The sequence below is a fragment of the Ambystoma mexicanum genome, chromosome 12 (assembly GCF_040938575.1).
Source record: "Ambystoma mexicanum isolate Mex_15411 chromosome 12, UKY_AmexF1_1, whole genome shotgun sequence".
NCBI classification, from domain to species: domain Eukaryota; kingdom Metazoa; phylum Chordata; class Amphibia; order Caudata; family Ambystomatidae; genus Ambystoma; species Ambystoma mexicanum.
The window spans coordinates 534,943,414-534,960,378 of NC_090936.1; the positions used below are offsets into that span (position 1 = coordinate 534,943,414).

A 16,965-nucleotide genomic window follows, 5' to 3' on the forward strand; every position below is an offset into this window, starting at 1 on the left:
GAGGGAAGGAGGTTAGTTTGACTGATACCCTCCCCATTTTCTGGACAGACCACTATTTTAGGCTGTTCTGTATCAGGGCAACCAAAGACGAAACTACTACCCCTGTATCTGGGATGGCCAAACTTGCCTGAATAAATAAGGAATTGGACAGTATACCCGGAACTGAATTAGGGCATGTGTTAAGTAATAGTGCCTCATTACAAGACCGTGATGCTCTATTCCAACAGGGGACTCAAATAATGAGTATTATCTGCACAAAATATGCCCCCCTGAGAATCATTGTTTCTAGCAGTTCAACCAAGGCTTGGTACATTACACAACTTTCCGAGCTTAAAATGGAACATAAATATCATGAGAACAGATGTATCTATTGAAATCACCTGAACACACCCTATTAGCAAAAACGGCATTGACCAACTATAAAAAAGAAACAGTTTTCAGAGCTAAATCTAATTTCTTGGCAAACAATTACAGTAGCGGCAAACCGGCCGAAAGAACTATTAAAACAATTGCACATTTTGTTATCCCCAATACAACTATTCCAGTGGTGAAGATTTCATCTGTAAACTATGCTAATGGGCTGAATATGTTCTTTAGAGATAACATTTTGAAAATCCAAGATAATATCAGACTCCATAGAGAGCCAGATGTTATATCGTACTTGGATGTTGTAAATACAAGTAACGAAATCACCAAAGCTACAGAGAATGTAACGACCGGGGCAGCTCAGTTTAGTTTTAAACCGGTATCAGCGGATGATATTTGCAGTCTTTTGTCACAACTAAAACCTACGAATTACTCTTTTTCCAATTCCGGCTTTAGTTGCTAAATGATTCTCATTGGAACTAATCCTTTTTATAACTAAATTTGTAAATGTATCACTAACTCAGGGGGTAGTTCCTGATTCTTTAAAATTGTCAGTTATTTCCCAGTTGTTAAAAAAGGCCAGTCTTGATCCTGAGGATTACAACTAATGTCCTATTGCTGGTCTTCCTTGGCCGGGAAACGTTTTGGAAAAGGTGGCCACAAGCCAGCTACAGAACTTTATCGAAGATAATGGCCTTCTACACCCTCTGCAGTCCGGTTTTCATCCCCAGCATGGGACAGAGACGGCACTGGTGGCGGTATGGGACGAGTTGTTGCAGGCACGGGACGTAGGTAAACTTTCCATGCTTGTAATGCTCGACCTATCCGCCACCTTTCATATGGTGTACAATGGCATCCAGGTAGATTCGATAAAAAATCTTGTGAATGTAGATTCCTGTGCCTTGGATTGGTTTACCTCATTCCTTACTGGGCGCAAAAATGTGTACAGGTGGGAGCATTTCTATCTGAAATCCTCCTTCAGTGCTGTGGCATGACACGAGGATCAGCACTTTCCCCTCTCCTATTTATTATCTACCTCTGCTCGTTAATGGATATTCTGGAGAAATATCATCTCAAATTCCACTTGTATGCTGATGATACACAGTTGTACATCAGGCTTGATGATGTGGAAAATGTGCTTACCATGGTGGGCAAATGCTTGGAGGAAATTGGGGTTTGGATGGTGAAAAACTGGCTGCAACTGAACCCTAAAAAACAGGTTATCCTGTTGGGACCTAAACACCTACTTGAGGGGAAAATCAGCCCTCCGCCACCCCAATTTCTGGGATCTAGCCTCAAATATGCCACCAAGGTTAAAATCTCAGCTGTGTTTGGCAGAGTGATTTGGGCTGCATTGGCCAGGTATCAGCCAAGGTACAGTCAGTCTTCTACGTCAAGCACTGCCCTACATGCCGATACTGATCGTGTCTTGGTTGTAGGAGTTCTAGTTAATTTTAAATTAGATTATTGTAACGGACTCCAGGCTAGAGCTCCGGTTAAGCAGATCCATCGCTTACAAAAAGCACAAAATGCAGGAGTATGACTAGTATTTGGTGTATATAAAAATACGTTGAAGCTGTATCATCCGGCTCTACGGTCGGAAGACCAATTTCTGCTTATTATTCCAAGGACAAACTGTGTCTCAAGAGGTGACCGCAGTTTCTCAGTCGCTGGACCAAGATTGTGGAATAGTCTCCCAGTGAATCTAAGAATGGCAAATTCCCTATCGACTTTTAGAGCAGTTCTGAAGACTCATCTTTTTAAATAGCTGCTGTTCTTGCACTTTTTTGTGATTCTCATTGGCACTAATATATATTTGGCTAAATCCTTTTTCACCTTAGTCTATGGTTCCATCTGCCCCAGGATTCGATTAAGTTTGTTGTGTGCGCGTTACAAATTATTCAAAATTCATATTCCAGGTCACTGCTGGATGGTCTGTACTTCCCTGTTTCCGGGTTCTCCCAATTTGCAGAAACTCTTTTCTGTAAACGCCATGTGGAAAGGTAAAATTGGGTCTTTCCGAGGACCCTGGAACACGATGTCCGTCATATCATCTTGCCAAAAGATTGAGTAGGCCTACTCCATCCCATAAATTCAATAATCTTTCCCATAAGTTTCCTGTATGAGTCAGCATGCTCAGTGGGGTCTGGCCTGCCAAACTCCAACTCTGGCGAGGTATCCAACCCACTGGCTGACTGGAGATTATCATAAATCTCTTAGCCTGGACTCATCAGACATTAGTTCCTCTGGCACATTAGGGGTGCCAAACTGTAGACCAAAAGGTGGTGTATTGTCATCAGAAGGAGGCTCCTCCTCATACATAGCTGACAGACTTAAAATAGTCTTTTTTAGGTAAAGGCTTGTAAACCTTGTCTTGGACTTCTAATGGCTTTGACAATGTCGAAGTAGTCGACAATGGCTTCGAAATTGGTGCCGGTTTAATCGGCGTCAACTTCGCTTTCAGCGTCAATGGCTGAGATGCCGACTGGGTCAGCGAAACCGTTGGAAGTTTGACGTCTTGTGCTTCTTCCATGGAACCCTAGATGGGTTAGGTTCACAAGTCAAAAACCCTTGACATTTTTCGTCGGATCAAGAAATTTCTCGATGTAACACCGGCTTTAAGCTCAGTTTCGAAGATTTAGTCTTCGACTTCTGTTTGTAGTCCTTATGCGGAGCGACTGGGGCATGGCTCTTTTGCTTTTCATTCGAGGGGGTTGTGCCGCACTTATCGAAGATTCGCAGCACCTCACTACAAAATGCGTCCCATTTAGCAGGGGAATCAGATTTCATAGGACACCTGATTACCCCTGTCGAGAAATCACTGAAGGTCGAAGGCGACTTAGGACGCCTCTTCTTGTCCTTCTTAGAAGACAAAGAATGGCGCAATCGACTTTGTGATCAAGACCTTTTAGATTTTTTGCGTCGGGAAGAATCCCTCGACTCATCTGTCTTTTTTTGCCTTCTTCGAAGGTGACTTCGACGATAACCTCCCCACTGCCAGTTTACCTTTACACTCCCAGAGAACCTTCTCGGGTAATCTCCTGACAGGAGCCAGTCGGCGCTACGGGGCACAGAGCCCAGACACCACAGACATACTCAGTGGGGGTCAGTGATTGACATTTTTGACCCACAGTTCTGGCACTTCTTGAAACCTGACTTTGGTGCCGAAGTCAATGAAAAAGACATTTTCCAACAAAAATAACTATTTCACTGAAGCGCGCAATAATTCACTCGAAGTGTTAGCTCGGAAAAACAGAACTGAAGCCAACGGGCACTCTGTGCGCTACTTATATGGATGATGATGATGTCGAACGGAGGCCCTCGAGGGACCTAGACTTGACAAAACTGCACACAGCGTCGTCTCTCGAAAAGAAAAATCCGAAACAGCTAAAGCTGGAGAGATAAGTATCATAAGATGTGGAATACGTGAGAGGACACCATCCATTCCAATATTCATAGTCTCAAAACACAATCTCTGGAACTACATTGCATTTAAAAGAGAAAAAGAAGAAACGCAAATAAAGCATCAAAAGAACAATTTAACTATCCATAGGAAAACAAACAGAACAATTTTTCAGAATATTTAAGAAAACATTAGGATTAAGGAATAAACAATCTATACATTATTGGTCCCCCTGAAGCAGCTGTAGAAAAACAGTGAAACATGTTGGGGACTAGCATATTACAGGTTAATTGTATTGTATGGTATAAGGATTTATAGAGCGCAGCAAGACCTGCGGCATCAAGGCGCTAAAGAGAGTGAGGTTACACCATTACAACAATAGGCTAATATTGCGAAGAAAATTGGCCATGAACACAAGGCAATGTATAGAAAAAATATGCTTTATAAAAAATACATTGAATTGATGAACTGAACAGGGAATATAAAAATAATTTAAAACTTTATAAATATATCCACAACTTTAAAGGAAGTGCATGGTTGTTGTGCATCTTTTTATAACCATGTCTAAAGCTACCAAAAGAGGATTTTTAAATCCTTCATCAAAACAAAACAGACCCTAGCATTTTTTGTATTCAGTAAAGATATTCAGATAATCTGCCTCTTTACAGGTTCAGCCCCACAGCTATAATACATACCGTACTTGCTGCAATTTGGCGCATGAATAATCAATGGGCTAGATGGTAGTGCTGGGTTGAGGTTACTAGGAAGAAGGAAGACAATGATCAACATTAATTTGTTGATGTTGATAACGATCATAGCCAAAACAGACAACACTAGGATAGAATAAGAATCAACACACGAATTAGAGGGATATCAGTTCTGAGATTATCATAAACCCATGTGAAGACATATTACATTAAGATGCGATTGCTCCCTTAATACATCTGGCAAGGCCAATACATTTGGATTGAAATATTTTCAAACATGCTGGAGTCCAATTTCTTGGTGGAATTATGACATGTTTTGTCAGATTTGCTCAAATTATCATTGACATTCTTGCACGTAAGTGTTAATGCAAAGGCTAGCCACTCCAGGGAGTTGGGTATGCTACTAGATGTGTTGACTGCTAATGTTTTTAAAATTGACTCATGCTGTGAAAGTGCCAAAACCATTTTGTATACAGAAGGATGGAACCCAGTTCATAAAGAAAGTGAAATTGTACATTGTCCTACAATGGTGCCCAAACTTCAATTTGGAAGGGGGCGCTGTTGCGTGGCTGCAAAGTGGCCGTGGACTGAAAGAGCTCCAGCCGGCGGCACGAAAATCCAGGTGAATATCTTTGTTCTTGCCTCACTGGAGCAACACAAAAACTGATGCGGGACTGAGGAGCCCAGCGGTGCCAAGAACATCCTCTGAAGCGATTGTGAGGTGGCGCGACACTGTGGGCCTGCGCAAGAGCGAGAGTGAGCGAGAGAGAGAGAGAGAAAACGGTCGGCCTGGGACACAGGAGCAAGGAGTGCAATGGTTGGGAGGAGGGGCACTCCCTGATCAGAACTAAGCAGCCTTGGCCGACGGCACCCCCTTCATCCCAGTGGGGCATGGTGCGGGAGGCAGACACTTCACAGAGGGCTGCAAATACCAGCATCCCTCTGGGCCAGCCCCATGCTAAATACCGAAGGCTGGGGGGTGAATTGTACACCAGCAGGAGGCTTACCCGCTGGCTCACAGCACCTGGGGAGTGGGAGCCCCGAATACACTGGTACACCTGCCGGGAACCACAGATTGCTGGTTGAAAGGGGGTACCCAAGGCAGCCCACCCTGCAATTTACAAATCAGAACGCAGGGCTGCGCTGGTGCACACGGCACGATGAAATGAGAAGTGGACAGGATTTTATTGTAGCACTGCAGAGAGCACTTAATTCTTGGTGCGATTCGAGGGTTGCTGGGTTCTAGGCCCGGATCGACCCGCAAGGCGCACAGGGCCCATGATAGTCACCCTAGGGCCCACTGCAGGGATACAGTGATCATTTTGCCAGGACTACGACATTGCAGGCTCTACAAAGTGCTGGCATGGTTAACCCTAACAAACATGCCAAAATGTAGCATTTTACGAGATCTGGCCAACTATAGTCGACAGACCCAAACACCATGGATGTCACACTCTGAAAACCAAGCCCTGAAAGAGAGCAGAGACGCAGTGGGAATAAAAACAGATGCGCTCTCCACTAAGGTTGACATCTCTGCATTCCAGATTGAGAAATTGTGTTGCAGAATGACCGAAGCTGAGCAGAGGATCGGAGAGGAAGATGATAAGATTGTTAAGCTCCAGAAAGAGATGATCCAGCTCCAACAAACGGTGAAGAAGGTTGTGGCCAAGAATGAGGACCGGGAAGGGTGATCCAGACAGAACAATCTGCGTATCATGGGGGGCCCAGAACCAACGCCGATCGACAACATGGAGAAATATGGAGAAATATGTGAAAAAGCTACTATTTGACATTCTGAGGGGCCGGCGGTGTCGTCTAGGTTTATGGTGAAGAGTGTGCATTTGTCCCTGGTGCCGAGGCCCACACCAGGGGGTGCCTGAACGGTTATTTATAGCAAGAATATTCTTTTGCGACAGGGACGTGCTATTGAGGGGTGGGTAGCCGGTATGTTTTTGGTTTCTGGTGTGGATGAAGAAAGATAGGGGAACGTCTTGTAGTTCCAATAAAGTGTTCAAAGCAGACTAATGATTACGTCTTGGATGCTTTGTTAATGGCCATTCTGGAGTGACCACATGCTCCCCATCCTGGGGGGTCTGTAGGAAACATCATACTAGGCTGGGAGAGGAGCACACTGAACAAGGGTTATGGAAGATAAAATTACTGATTTATCACGGAATATCAGGGGCTTCCCAAATAATAAAAAGTTCTTATTATGAACACTGCCAAGAGGCACCAGGCCAGCGTTCTGTTTCTACATGAGACAATTGGGCAGAGATGAGATTTTGCCAGAGGCATGTGGCTGGGGGGGTCCACAGATATGCCTTGTCCTTCTGAACACCTTCACAGGGAGTAGCAATATACATTCACAGATCTCTCGGATTTAAACGACATGCTCAGATAGTGGATATGGAGGGGAGGTATCTGATCCTTGCAGGAGAGTGACGGGGGGGGGGTGAGGCTATCAAACATATATGCATGAAATATTGACTCCCCTGATTTCTTTCAAACATGTGTGAACCACATTCATAAATACACTGTGTATGACATCATATGGGCAAGGGATATCAACATGTCTTTGTCCCTGGATATGGATAGAACCACCACAGCACAAAGTAAACTCCCAAACGCAGTTGCAGCATGGGATAACGCAGCAGAATATCACAAGTCGGTTGATAGGTGGAGGTTCTTGAATCCCGGGTTGAAGGAGTACACCACCTATTCGGGGGTACATGACCACGCATCCAGGATTGACTATATCATGGTCACTCTGAACATACCTAGGTCTTTAGTGAAGGCAAAAATACTCCCTAGAATGTTATCAGAACACTCCCTGGTTTAGACTAACTGTTCCATGCTGCTTCACACCCCCAGACTGCTCAGCTGGAGATTCAAAAAGCAGGCCTTAGGTGATCAGGTCTTTAGGGATGGCATTGAGCAAGACGTAACAATTTTTTCAGAATAATATCCGGTCGGTCCCAGATTCTGGGGTGATCTGGGAAACGTTTAAAGTTTATTTCAGGGGTGTTTGTCTCTCCAGAAGGGTGGGTTCCCTAACCGCATTGGAAAGCGTGATGAAACATTTGGAATACGAGCAAGAGGATCAGATGACCTCTTGAAATCGGGGCAAGATTGAGGCAAGCTAGGACGGAGTTAGCCGGAGTGGCGATGATAGAGGAAAGATTCTTGGGGGACCCAGCGGCTTTCATGGCCTATGGGGAATGCGAATGGCCAGAGTAAAACTCTGGCATGGGCATCCAACAAGAAATACAACCAGTGAATATTGTGGAGTTAGATGATAAAAACAAGGAGATGATTAGGGATAACCAGGGGATCAATAATATATTTTGGCAATACTACGCATATCTATATTCAACACAGATACAGGCTGGATGTTGCAAAATAGAGGAGTTTCTGGACAGGGTGGCTCTTGGATGGTTAGACCCAGACCTTACAATAGCATTGAACCTCCTCCTGTCAGAGGAGGAAATCAAAGGGGTGATCATTTCACTACCAAATAGCAAAGTGCAAGGTCTGGATGGGATAACAGCAGAGTTCTATAAGTAGTATGCAGAAATAATAATACCCCATTTGAAAAATATGTACGGAGCGGCACTAGCAGCTGGTGCGTTACCTGAATCTTCCAGAAACCGTTCTGGTGGCAGTCCTTTTGAAGCCCAATAAAGACCCAGGGAAAACTGCCTCGTACAGGCCTTTGTCCTTGATAAGCACAGACTGTAAAATATTAGCTTGGCTGCTGGCAGATGAGCTACTGCGCCATATGCCTGCACTACAAAGAGCCTTAAACAGGAAACTTCCAAGTTGCGAGCAATTACCCCATTACAGATAAAGATGACATTTTAGACTGGGTGATATCCAATAATCTTAAAATTGATTCGACCAGACCCAGCCTTGCATTTGGTCAGAACACTATATTGTCGATTTTCATATCAAACTTCCGGAAGACTTAAACCACACAACCCCACAAAAGTAGTTGCAAGCCATAACTTTAAAAGGATACACTCATGATTTATCTACCTGCCTTGCTACAGTCATGGCTGAGATATTAAACACAGACTCAGTCGAACACCTAGCATTGTCCTTTTCAAATAACTTGACAAAGATGCTGGAGAAAACGGCTCCTTTTCGCACCAGATTAGTAAGAGATAACACTGGGAACCAAAAATGGTTTACTCCATACATTAGTGCTTTAAAAGGAGAAAAGCGTAAATTGGAATCACATTGATTAAAACTCCAAACTGATGAAAATAAACTTGTAGAAGCTAAAAAGAACTACTACAATTCAGAGATTAATTAAGCATCTAACTGCTCCAGAAAACTGTTTGAGACCCTCAGACTCCTTGCAAAGCCTAAGGCACTTCAAACTTCATTTGTGCCTACTAATCAAGATTCCACAGTAGGCCAAATTGCTTTTGAAGAAAAAAATAGCAAATATAAGAGAAAATCAAAAAGCCCTGTATAACACCATCAAACCTAATAAACTGCCCTCATATCTTACGCCTGAGAATCACCATCTTTTCATTTTCTCCAATAACCACACTTGACCTGCTCTGAAAACAGTCCACCAAACTAATCCTAGAACAAAGACTTATTTGCTCCATTTCTGACGTGATTTGTGAATGCATCTTTTAGAGAAGATAGGATTCCTAATTCAATCAGAACAGTGTCACTCTGCTGCTGAAGAAACCTAATTTAAACCCAAAGGACTCTGGCAATCTCAGACCGATCACAAACTGCAACTTTCTTCTTAAGATTCAACAAAGTTGCTGGTTTGCAATTTCAATCATACGTGTAATTTAACAATATCCTTCATAACAGGCAATCAGGCTTTTGTTCCTGCTACAGCACCGAGATCGCCCTAGTGGACCTCCAATCACACATGCAGAAAATCACTGAGAAAGGAAAAACAGGTTTTACTGGATTTATCAGCAGTCTGCGACTTGGTGGACCATGACCGCCTCATTCACTCCCTAGGTCATCTAGGTCATTGTCCTGAGGGGGAGTCAATTGGTTTAATTCCTTTCTATCAGATAGCAAATCTAAAATCCAGTGGGGTCCAGCGTGCTCCCAAACAGCTCCGATTTCGAGTGGAGTCCCTTAGGGGCAAGCTTGTCACCTGTCCTATTCAACGTATACATCAGGCCTCTATTTTCACTTTTAGATGAACTTGGTATATTTTTCAAAAACTACGCAGATGACACCCAGTTAGTCAAAGAAACTACTGACGATTAAACATCAGAATCTGCTGTTCTTACCAATACTTACCACCATATAGAATCCTGGATGTCTATACATTTCCTCTGCCTTAACAGAAACACAGAGCTCCTTATCCTTGGGTCAAAACATGCCCAAGCAAAATTGATCCCTGATTTTAAGAGCATAAAAAATGGAAACAACATTTCCCATCAGATTAAAGTGAATACCCTAGGTATCCTGCTAGAGGCTTCTTTAAACGCGGATACATACGTCAACCAGCAGAACCAACATTTGAAGTATTATCTTTGTCTTCTGAAAAACATCTGCTCTTATATATCTCTGAAAACAGCTCAACCATTGCTTGAGCTACCATTACCATCAAGGCTCGATTACTGGAACGCTCTATTGATCAGAACCTCAACATCCAACTTGAAAAAATGCCTAGTTTTGCAAAACGATGCAGCATGCATCATTAAGAAAGTACCAAGACGGGAAAATACTTCAAAGCACAGATGAGAACTTCACTGGCTCCGGTGAGAAACCTGAAGGGGTCTACCTAACCAATCCCAGAGGATCTGTCATCCAGGTGGCAAGGACACGGCCATCCTTATTGGATCCAGTTCCTGGGGGTGGACCAGTGAGGATCACCTGGATGGGGGGTCCTCGAGGAGTGGAGGCGGGACAACGACGGGTGAGACACGGTATCCTCCTTCCTATAACACATTTTCCCCTGCCTATTACATAGGATATTCCAAAACACTACCCCTCCCTTTTCCGACACAAACACTTTTGCACACAACGAAAGACAACAGACTAACAGCAGAGCAGTTTACGTGAAATGTCCCAATACAAGGATCAGGCAAAGTCAGGCAATTGACCAGAATCACACCCAACGGACAGCCCTTTCCCTTCCTCAAAGGGATAAAAGGTGGAGCATGAGAGCACAGTATGAGCAAAGCAGACCGCACGATGACTCAGGTATCCAAGTACGGCAGATCAAGAGGAGGAGAAAAGCAGCAAAGAACGAAAGGGTGACAAGGAGAGAAGTGACCTTGCTGTTTTCGACCCAAGCCCGCGAAGCCTTAGTGGAAGGAATTATAAGACTGCCAACAATAGCCAGCGTGTGTTGCAGCAGATGTCAACGGTACACAGGGCCCTCCTTTGATGATAACCAAGCCAGGGAGAGATGCTTGCCGCCGTGGTACCGGCCTTCACTCAAGAGACAAGAGAAGTGAAGCGGTTCATCACAGCCGGTGAGTCGAGAGGAGAGCTGCTAAGAAACAGGACTGCGTTGAATGAAAGTCGCAAAGTAGCAAGTTTAAGGAAAGTCCAAGGAACTGTGAACATTAAGGGGAAAACCAGATGCAGAGGATTCAAGCACCACGTGGGTGCTCACTCGAGAGACTCTGGCCAATCGCCCTATTAATGAAACTACCATTACCAGAAGGCCTTGGGAACAGGGCGGGAAAGGGATCAAAATGGTCATACAGAGGTCTAGTAAAATCTTCGGCACAGTTGAAAGTCTTTGACCGGCAGAAGTTGAAAAGTTAATGGAAGTGAATCCCGACTCATAAGAAAGTAGAGAAATTGTGTGTAAATAGCAAGAGTGAACCTAACTGAGGGATGCCGGTGAAAAGGGGCGAACTCTGAAGTCCCAATGTACATTATGTTGAAACGAATGAACCCGGCAGAGTGAAGTCCACAGTGATCTCTCTGAAAGGACATTAAGATTTGTGAATAATATAAGAAGTGAATTGAAAAGCAATAGTGAACCCGATGGAGGGAGGCAAACAGTCTAGACAGGTCTGAGCCCGGAAGAGAGGGATACAGGGATGAAATGGGAAAACGCCTACTCTAAACCGAATGCTAAAATGGGAGAAAGCTACAAACATCAAATGAAAATTAAGGCAGTCCTAATGGCTTCTTGTTAAATAAAAGTGCCTATACCAAGAAAAACCTATTGCTATTCCTTATGCTAAATAGAAAAAGAGTGTGGGATAAGGTTCACAAGAAAGAAGTGTTCACAAATATGACGGATGCACTAGCCAGGGTCTCCCTTCCCCACGGTTTGAGCACGGGACAAGGTGCTCTCCTTGTTCTCTCCTTGCCACCCTCTAGGTTCGCACCGTCTTTCTCCTTCTCTTGAACTGCTGTGCTGAGCTAGGGCTCTCTTGCGGACCTCTTAGCACAGCACACTCTCGAGCTTTCCCAGCACATAACGACAGATCCGTTCATAGCTATCAGGAGCCGCGATGGCCAAGTCTCTTTTGATAAAGAAGTGTCATTCCTTCGAGGACCTAATATAATCCAAATAATAAACAAAATGAAAGTTCCTTTCCAATTGTATTTCCACAAGTGCCAGGGGAGGACAATCCTCTTCCCCTGGTCTTTCTTGATCTACTGTCTGCTGAGTGCCAAAGGGGACAATCCACTTCTCCTCGTCTTTCTCTCTACAAGACTCAGATCTACGAACAGTTTCCAGTGGTATCAGGACCATCAGTGGTTAACTCTCGTGTTTCCGAGAGTCTGATAGATTTAACTTAACAAACAAAAAGTTGCACTCGGATTGCACTTGGGGCGAAGAATTTGTCACCCCTGGGTCCGCCTCTTCTGGGTTCGGACCGCTCTCGAATATCAGCCGCCTCTGCAGAGTTCACTCTGGCTCGTCTTCTAATCTCTTAGTCTGCTACCGTCACGTGTCGATGGGTGTTGGCTTTTCACCCCAGTATCTTCCTCTTCCGGACTCCGGCCCCTCTCGACTACTTCCCTCCCTCTGTCAGGTTCACTACAGCTTTTCAATTCACTTCTCCTTGTAGAATTCACAGATTTTAATGTCCTTTCAAAGAGCTCACTGTGGACTTCCCTCTGCCGGGTTGACTTCTGTCAACATAAATTTCATTGGAATTTAGAGTTCGCCCCTTTCCATCGGCATCCCTCCGTTAGGTTCACTCTTGCCAATTACACACAATTTCTTCTACTTTCGTACAAGTCTGGACACACTTCCCTTAGCTTTTCAACTTCGGCCAGTCAAAGACTTTCGACTGTAGAGAGGGTTTTACTAGACCCTTAAATTACCATTTCGACCCCTTTCTCGTCCTCTTCTCAAGACCTTCTGGTAACAGTAGTTTCAACAATAGGGTAATCGACCAGAGTCTCTCAGGTGGGTACCCACGTGTTGCCAGACTCCTCTGCAGCTGGTTTTTCCTTTAATGTTCACAGTTCTTTAAACTTTCCTTAAACTTGCAACACTGCAACTTTCATTTAACACAGTCCAGTTGCTTATTGGCTCTCCCATCGACTCACTGGCTGTGATGAACCGCTTCACTTCTCTTGTCTCTGGAGTCGAGGCCAATAACACAATGGCAAGCGTCTCTCCCTGGCTTGATTAACAGCAAAGGAGGGGCCTGTGTACCGCTGACATCTGTTGCAACACACGCTGGCTATTGTTCGCGGTCTTACGATTATTTCCATGGAGGTCTCACATGCCTGGCTCGGAAAGGGCAAGATTGTTCTCTCCTTGCCACCCTCTAGGTTCGCACTGTCTTTCTCCTTCTCTTGAACCGCTGTGCTGAACTACGCTCTCTTGCGGTCTGCCTTGCTCATCCTGTGCTCTCGTGCCCCACCTTTTATCCCTGTGGGGAAGGGAAAGGGCCGTCAGGTGTGTGTGATTCTGGTCAATTGCCTGACTTTGCCTGACCCTTGTATTGGGACATGTCAGGTAAACAGCTCTGGTGTTGGTCCGTTGTCTTTCGTGATGTGCGAAAGAGTTTGTGGCAGAAAAGGAGGGGTATATCCTATGTGGTAGGATGGGGACAGGGTGTTGAAAGAAGGGGGATACTGCTTCTCACCCATCGGTGTCCCACTTACACTCCCGAGGACCCCCCATCCAGGTGATCCTCCCTCACTGGTCCACCCCCAGGAACTGGATCCAATAGCGATGGCCGTGTCCTGGCCACTGGGATGACCGATCCCCAGGGACTAGTCAGGGAGACACCTTCAAGTTTCTCACACAGGTCACAAGGGATTGATCAATTACATGCTTGTACATCAGAGCAAAAATGTGACAATGCAAAATTGGAAGCATTGGGTCATCGAGCAGCCATGAACAAATATTTAGGATTCAATTATTTGTAGATATCAATTACTTTCTGAAGTAGTTTACTATCCATTCTACTGATTATGTCCTGCTTTATCTGTCCTGGTTGCTCTTTTGGGTTTAATTTTTGTCTCGTGCTTATCTGTGAATGCTTATACCTTATGATTGTTGGCAGATATAGTTTGATGTCATGAAGGAATTGAGGATTGTTCCCTGTGACAAGTTACACCAGCAGGCATACTTCCTGCAGGAATGTTTTTTGGAGTTGGGATTACAATGGGTAGCTATTAAAAAAATAACCTTAAGAGTGGTCTCCATTGTAGTCCTATTTATGATCGACTGAAGCTGGGCCATTTCTGAAGATAGAACGGCAAACTTAATGATTATTACCTTTGTGCTTCACCATATACTGTAATATTTAATTCTATGTTTTTAAATGACATTTCCCCAATAAAAATATTAAAAAGAAAGCATACATGGACACTAAGCACTTTCACTGCTGAGAAACAGAAAAAGATTGCTGTATTAAAGTTGGGACCAAGCCTGATTTGAACATGGAAGATTCCCTTCTATGATGGCAAAACAGGCTTAAGAAAGATGGTATGGAGGGTTGCCCAAAGAAACACCAGGTAAAAGGTTCAGAGCAGCGCAGCAAAAGGCATAACAGCATCCACCTAATCTCAGTAAACAGTTGCAGAGGCAACAGAGAAGGAGACTGCAAAGATTAATGAAGTAAATCAAGCCAGGGGAGGCCTCAAAGGCTTACGTGCCCTTAAAAGTAAAATAATGAGGAGATTAAACATGACAGCAGCTACAGCAGTCAGCTACTTCTCTCCCCCCAAAATTGCAGATCTGACAATGAATATAATTAATAAATGTAAGCTCCATAAAGTAGAAAAATAAAATAGAGCTGGCGGTCAACATTATCCACAAAAAGGCTATGCAAGTGCTGACCCACAACCCAAAGGCAGAGATGCAGGATGGCATCCCAAACTCAGACTTCTTTATGCTACACCTGAAAGTTTCCAAAGACTTGAGCAATATGAAAGTTACCTTGAGGGTCCCATTAAGATTCAGCTGAACGGTAGAGTGCCCAAGGCGAAGAGAAAAGCAAATATACAGGTGGACGACGATACCCTCAACATCCTTAAAGACCACCCCTGCCTCCTGGTTCTACTCTACCTCTCAGCTGCTTTCGACACAGAAGACCACAAGGCGTATTCGGACTCCCTAAATCAGCACATGGGAATCAGCAACCTTGTCCTTGTTGATTCAAGTTCTACCTCGCCAACAGTTTGTTCAGATGGACTCAACTAGATAGTCAATGCCACCCGTCACCTGTTGAGTCCCACAGGGTTCCACGCCCCTCCCCAGAGATCTTCAATCTATAACATGGAGCTGTGGGAGTCCTCCTAGCCACACACAAAATCCACTAATACGCTGACAACACACAGCTGTACTTCATAATTGACTATCAAGGACATCCATAAGGTCAAAACCTGCCTCTCTCTGATCCAGATTTGAATGTCCAGTGCATACTTAAAGCTCAACCCCTCCAAGACTGAATTCCTACCCCTCACCAAAAACACGGAACACCTAGACATACAGACCTGGCTATCAACCATGAACTCTAAGGGCTTCACACTCGAGTTCCCCTCCTGTGCCAAGTCCCTTGAGTTCCACATCGACAAACACTTCAAGACACACATCACTAAGAAAACTCAGACCGTTCTCCCTCCTGTGGAAAGTCAAGCCCTTCCTCCCCCCCGGGAAGCTTTAGACCCACTGTTAAAGCACTGGTCCTATCCCACCTGGATGGGGGCAATGTACTCCTCAAAGGTCTCCCGTCATCTTCCATTGTGCCCCTGAGAAGTGCCCCACATGCAGCCGCACGCCTCATCAAGGGTCTACGCAGATACGACCACAACGCCGAGGCCCTCATCGACCTTCACTAGCTCCCACTGCAAACACAAATCGCCTTCAAGTCTTGCTGCATCATCTACAAGCCAGTCGCCTTCAAGTTACCCAGCTACAATGCGGAGAAACTCAGCATCTTCAGTGGACAGCAAACTACCAGAAGCCAGAACACGTGCAGACTTGAAATCCAGTGCTGCAAAAAAGAAAGGACCAGAAAACAAGCCTTCTCTGCCTATGCCCCAAGACTATCGAACCTACTTCCCATCAGCAACAGACTTGCTCCTACAATTCAAAAAAGAACTCAAGACCCACCTCCTCAGGAATCTCTCTGCCTTCACACCTAGGCCATGATGATGATGATGACAGGTTATTTATAACGCGCTCAATACCCAGGGGTTTCTAAGCGCGGACCCGGGGAATCGAACCTGTGTCACTCCGTGTCGTCTTGCTTCCAAGGCCATCACATCGCCAAGCAAATAATATGGATAATCTTAAACACATTATAAAAAAAAGTCCAGATTATTTGCATTGATAGGATTCCACAGCTAGGTTTATATCATTTTGATGTTATTTGTAGTGATATTGAATTTTGGATGACACCCACTCCCATCATTACTAATTTTGTTAATGCCTCGTTCAAGACCAATCTAGTCCCAGTTAGCATTAAAGCAGCTTGGGTCACTCCTTTACTAAAAAAAACCCCTCTCTAGATCCCATAATACCCACCAATTACCGACCAATAACAGTCCTGTTCCCTTCTCAAAATCCTCGATAAAATAGCATACAATCAAGTCCAAGCTCACCTGGAACAAAACCAGCTCCTAGGGTCCAGACAATCGGGCTTCAGGCCCAACCATAACGCTGAAACCGCTCTACTGGATCTTAAAATCCAGATGGATTCCATCAGGGATTCAGGTCAACTTTGCATACTCCTCCTATTAGATCTCTCAGCAGCGTTCAACCTTGTTGACCATAAGCTGTGCTCCACCCTAACCAAAGATTTCAATTCCTCCACCAACGCCACCATGTGGATTAAATCGCTCCTAGATGAACGAACTTCTAGAGTCTCTATAGGCAAAAAAGCGGCTGACCCCATTCCAGTCCCTATTGGAGTACCTCAAGGCTCTTGCCTATCTCCTACCCTCTATAACACAAAACTCCTATTCTCAACCCTAGATTATATGGGTGTCATCTACACACATTTTGCAGATGACACCCAGATCCTCATTCCACTGACAGGAAACTACACCCAAGACACACAA

The 16,965-nt window shown here is 44.5% G+C and overlaps 1 protein-coding gene across 4 annotated transcripts in view; it reads right to left on the reverse strand.

The window, feature by feature from the left end:
* Positions 1-16,965, reverse strand: part of PNLDC1 (PARN like ribonuclease domain containing exonuclease 1) — a 1,498,562-nt gene that overhangs the window by 723,997 nt on the left and 757,600 nt on the right. For all 4 annotated transcript variants that reach the window (XR_011281806.1, XM_069628834.1, XM_069628833.1 and 1 more), the window contains exon 13: positions 4,465-4,529. Coding sequence is in view for 3 of the 4 variants with exons in the window: in XM_069628834.1 (XP_069484935.1) it covers positions 4,465-4,529 (65 nt within the window). In the remaining variant the exon portion in view is untranslated. The remainder of the gene's footprint in view (positions 1-4,464; positions 4,530-16,965) is intronic.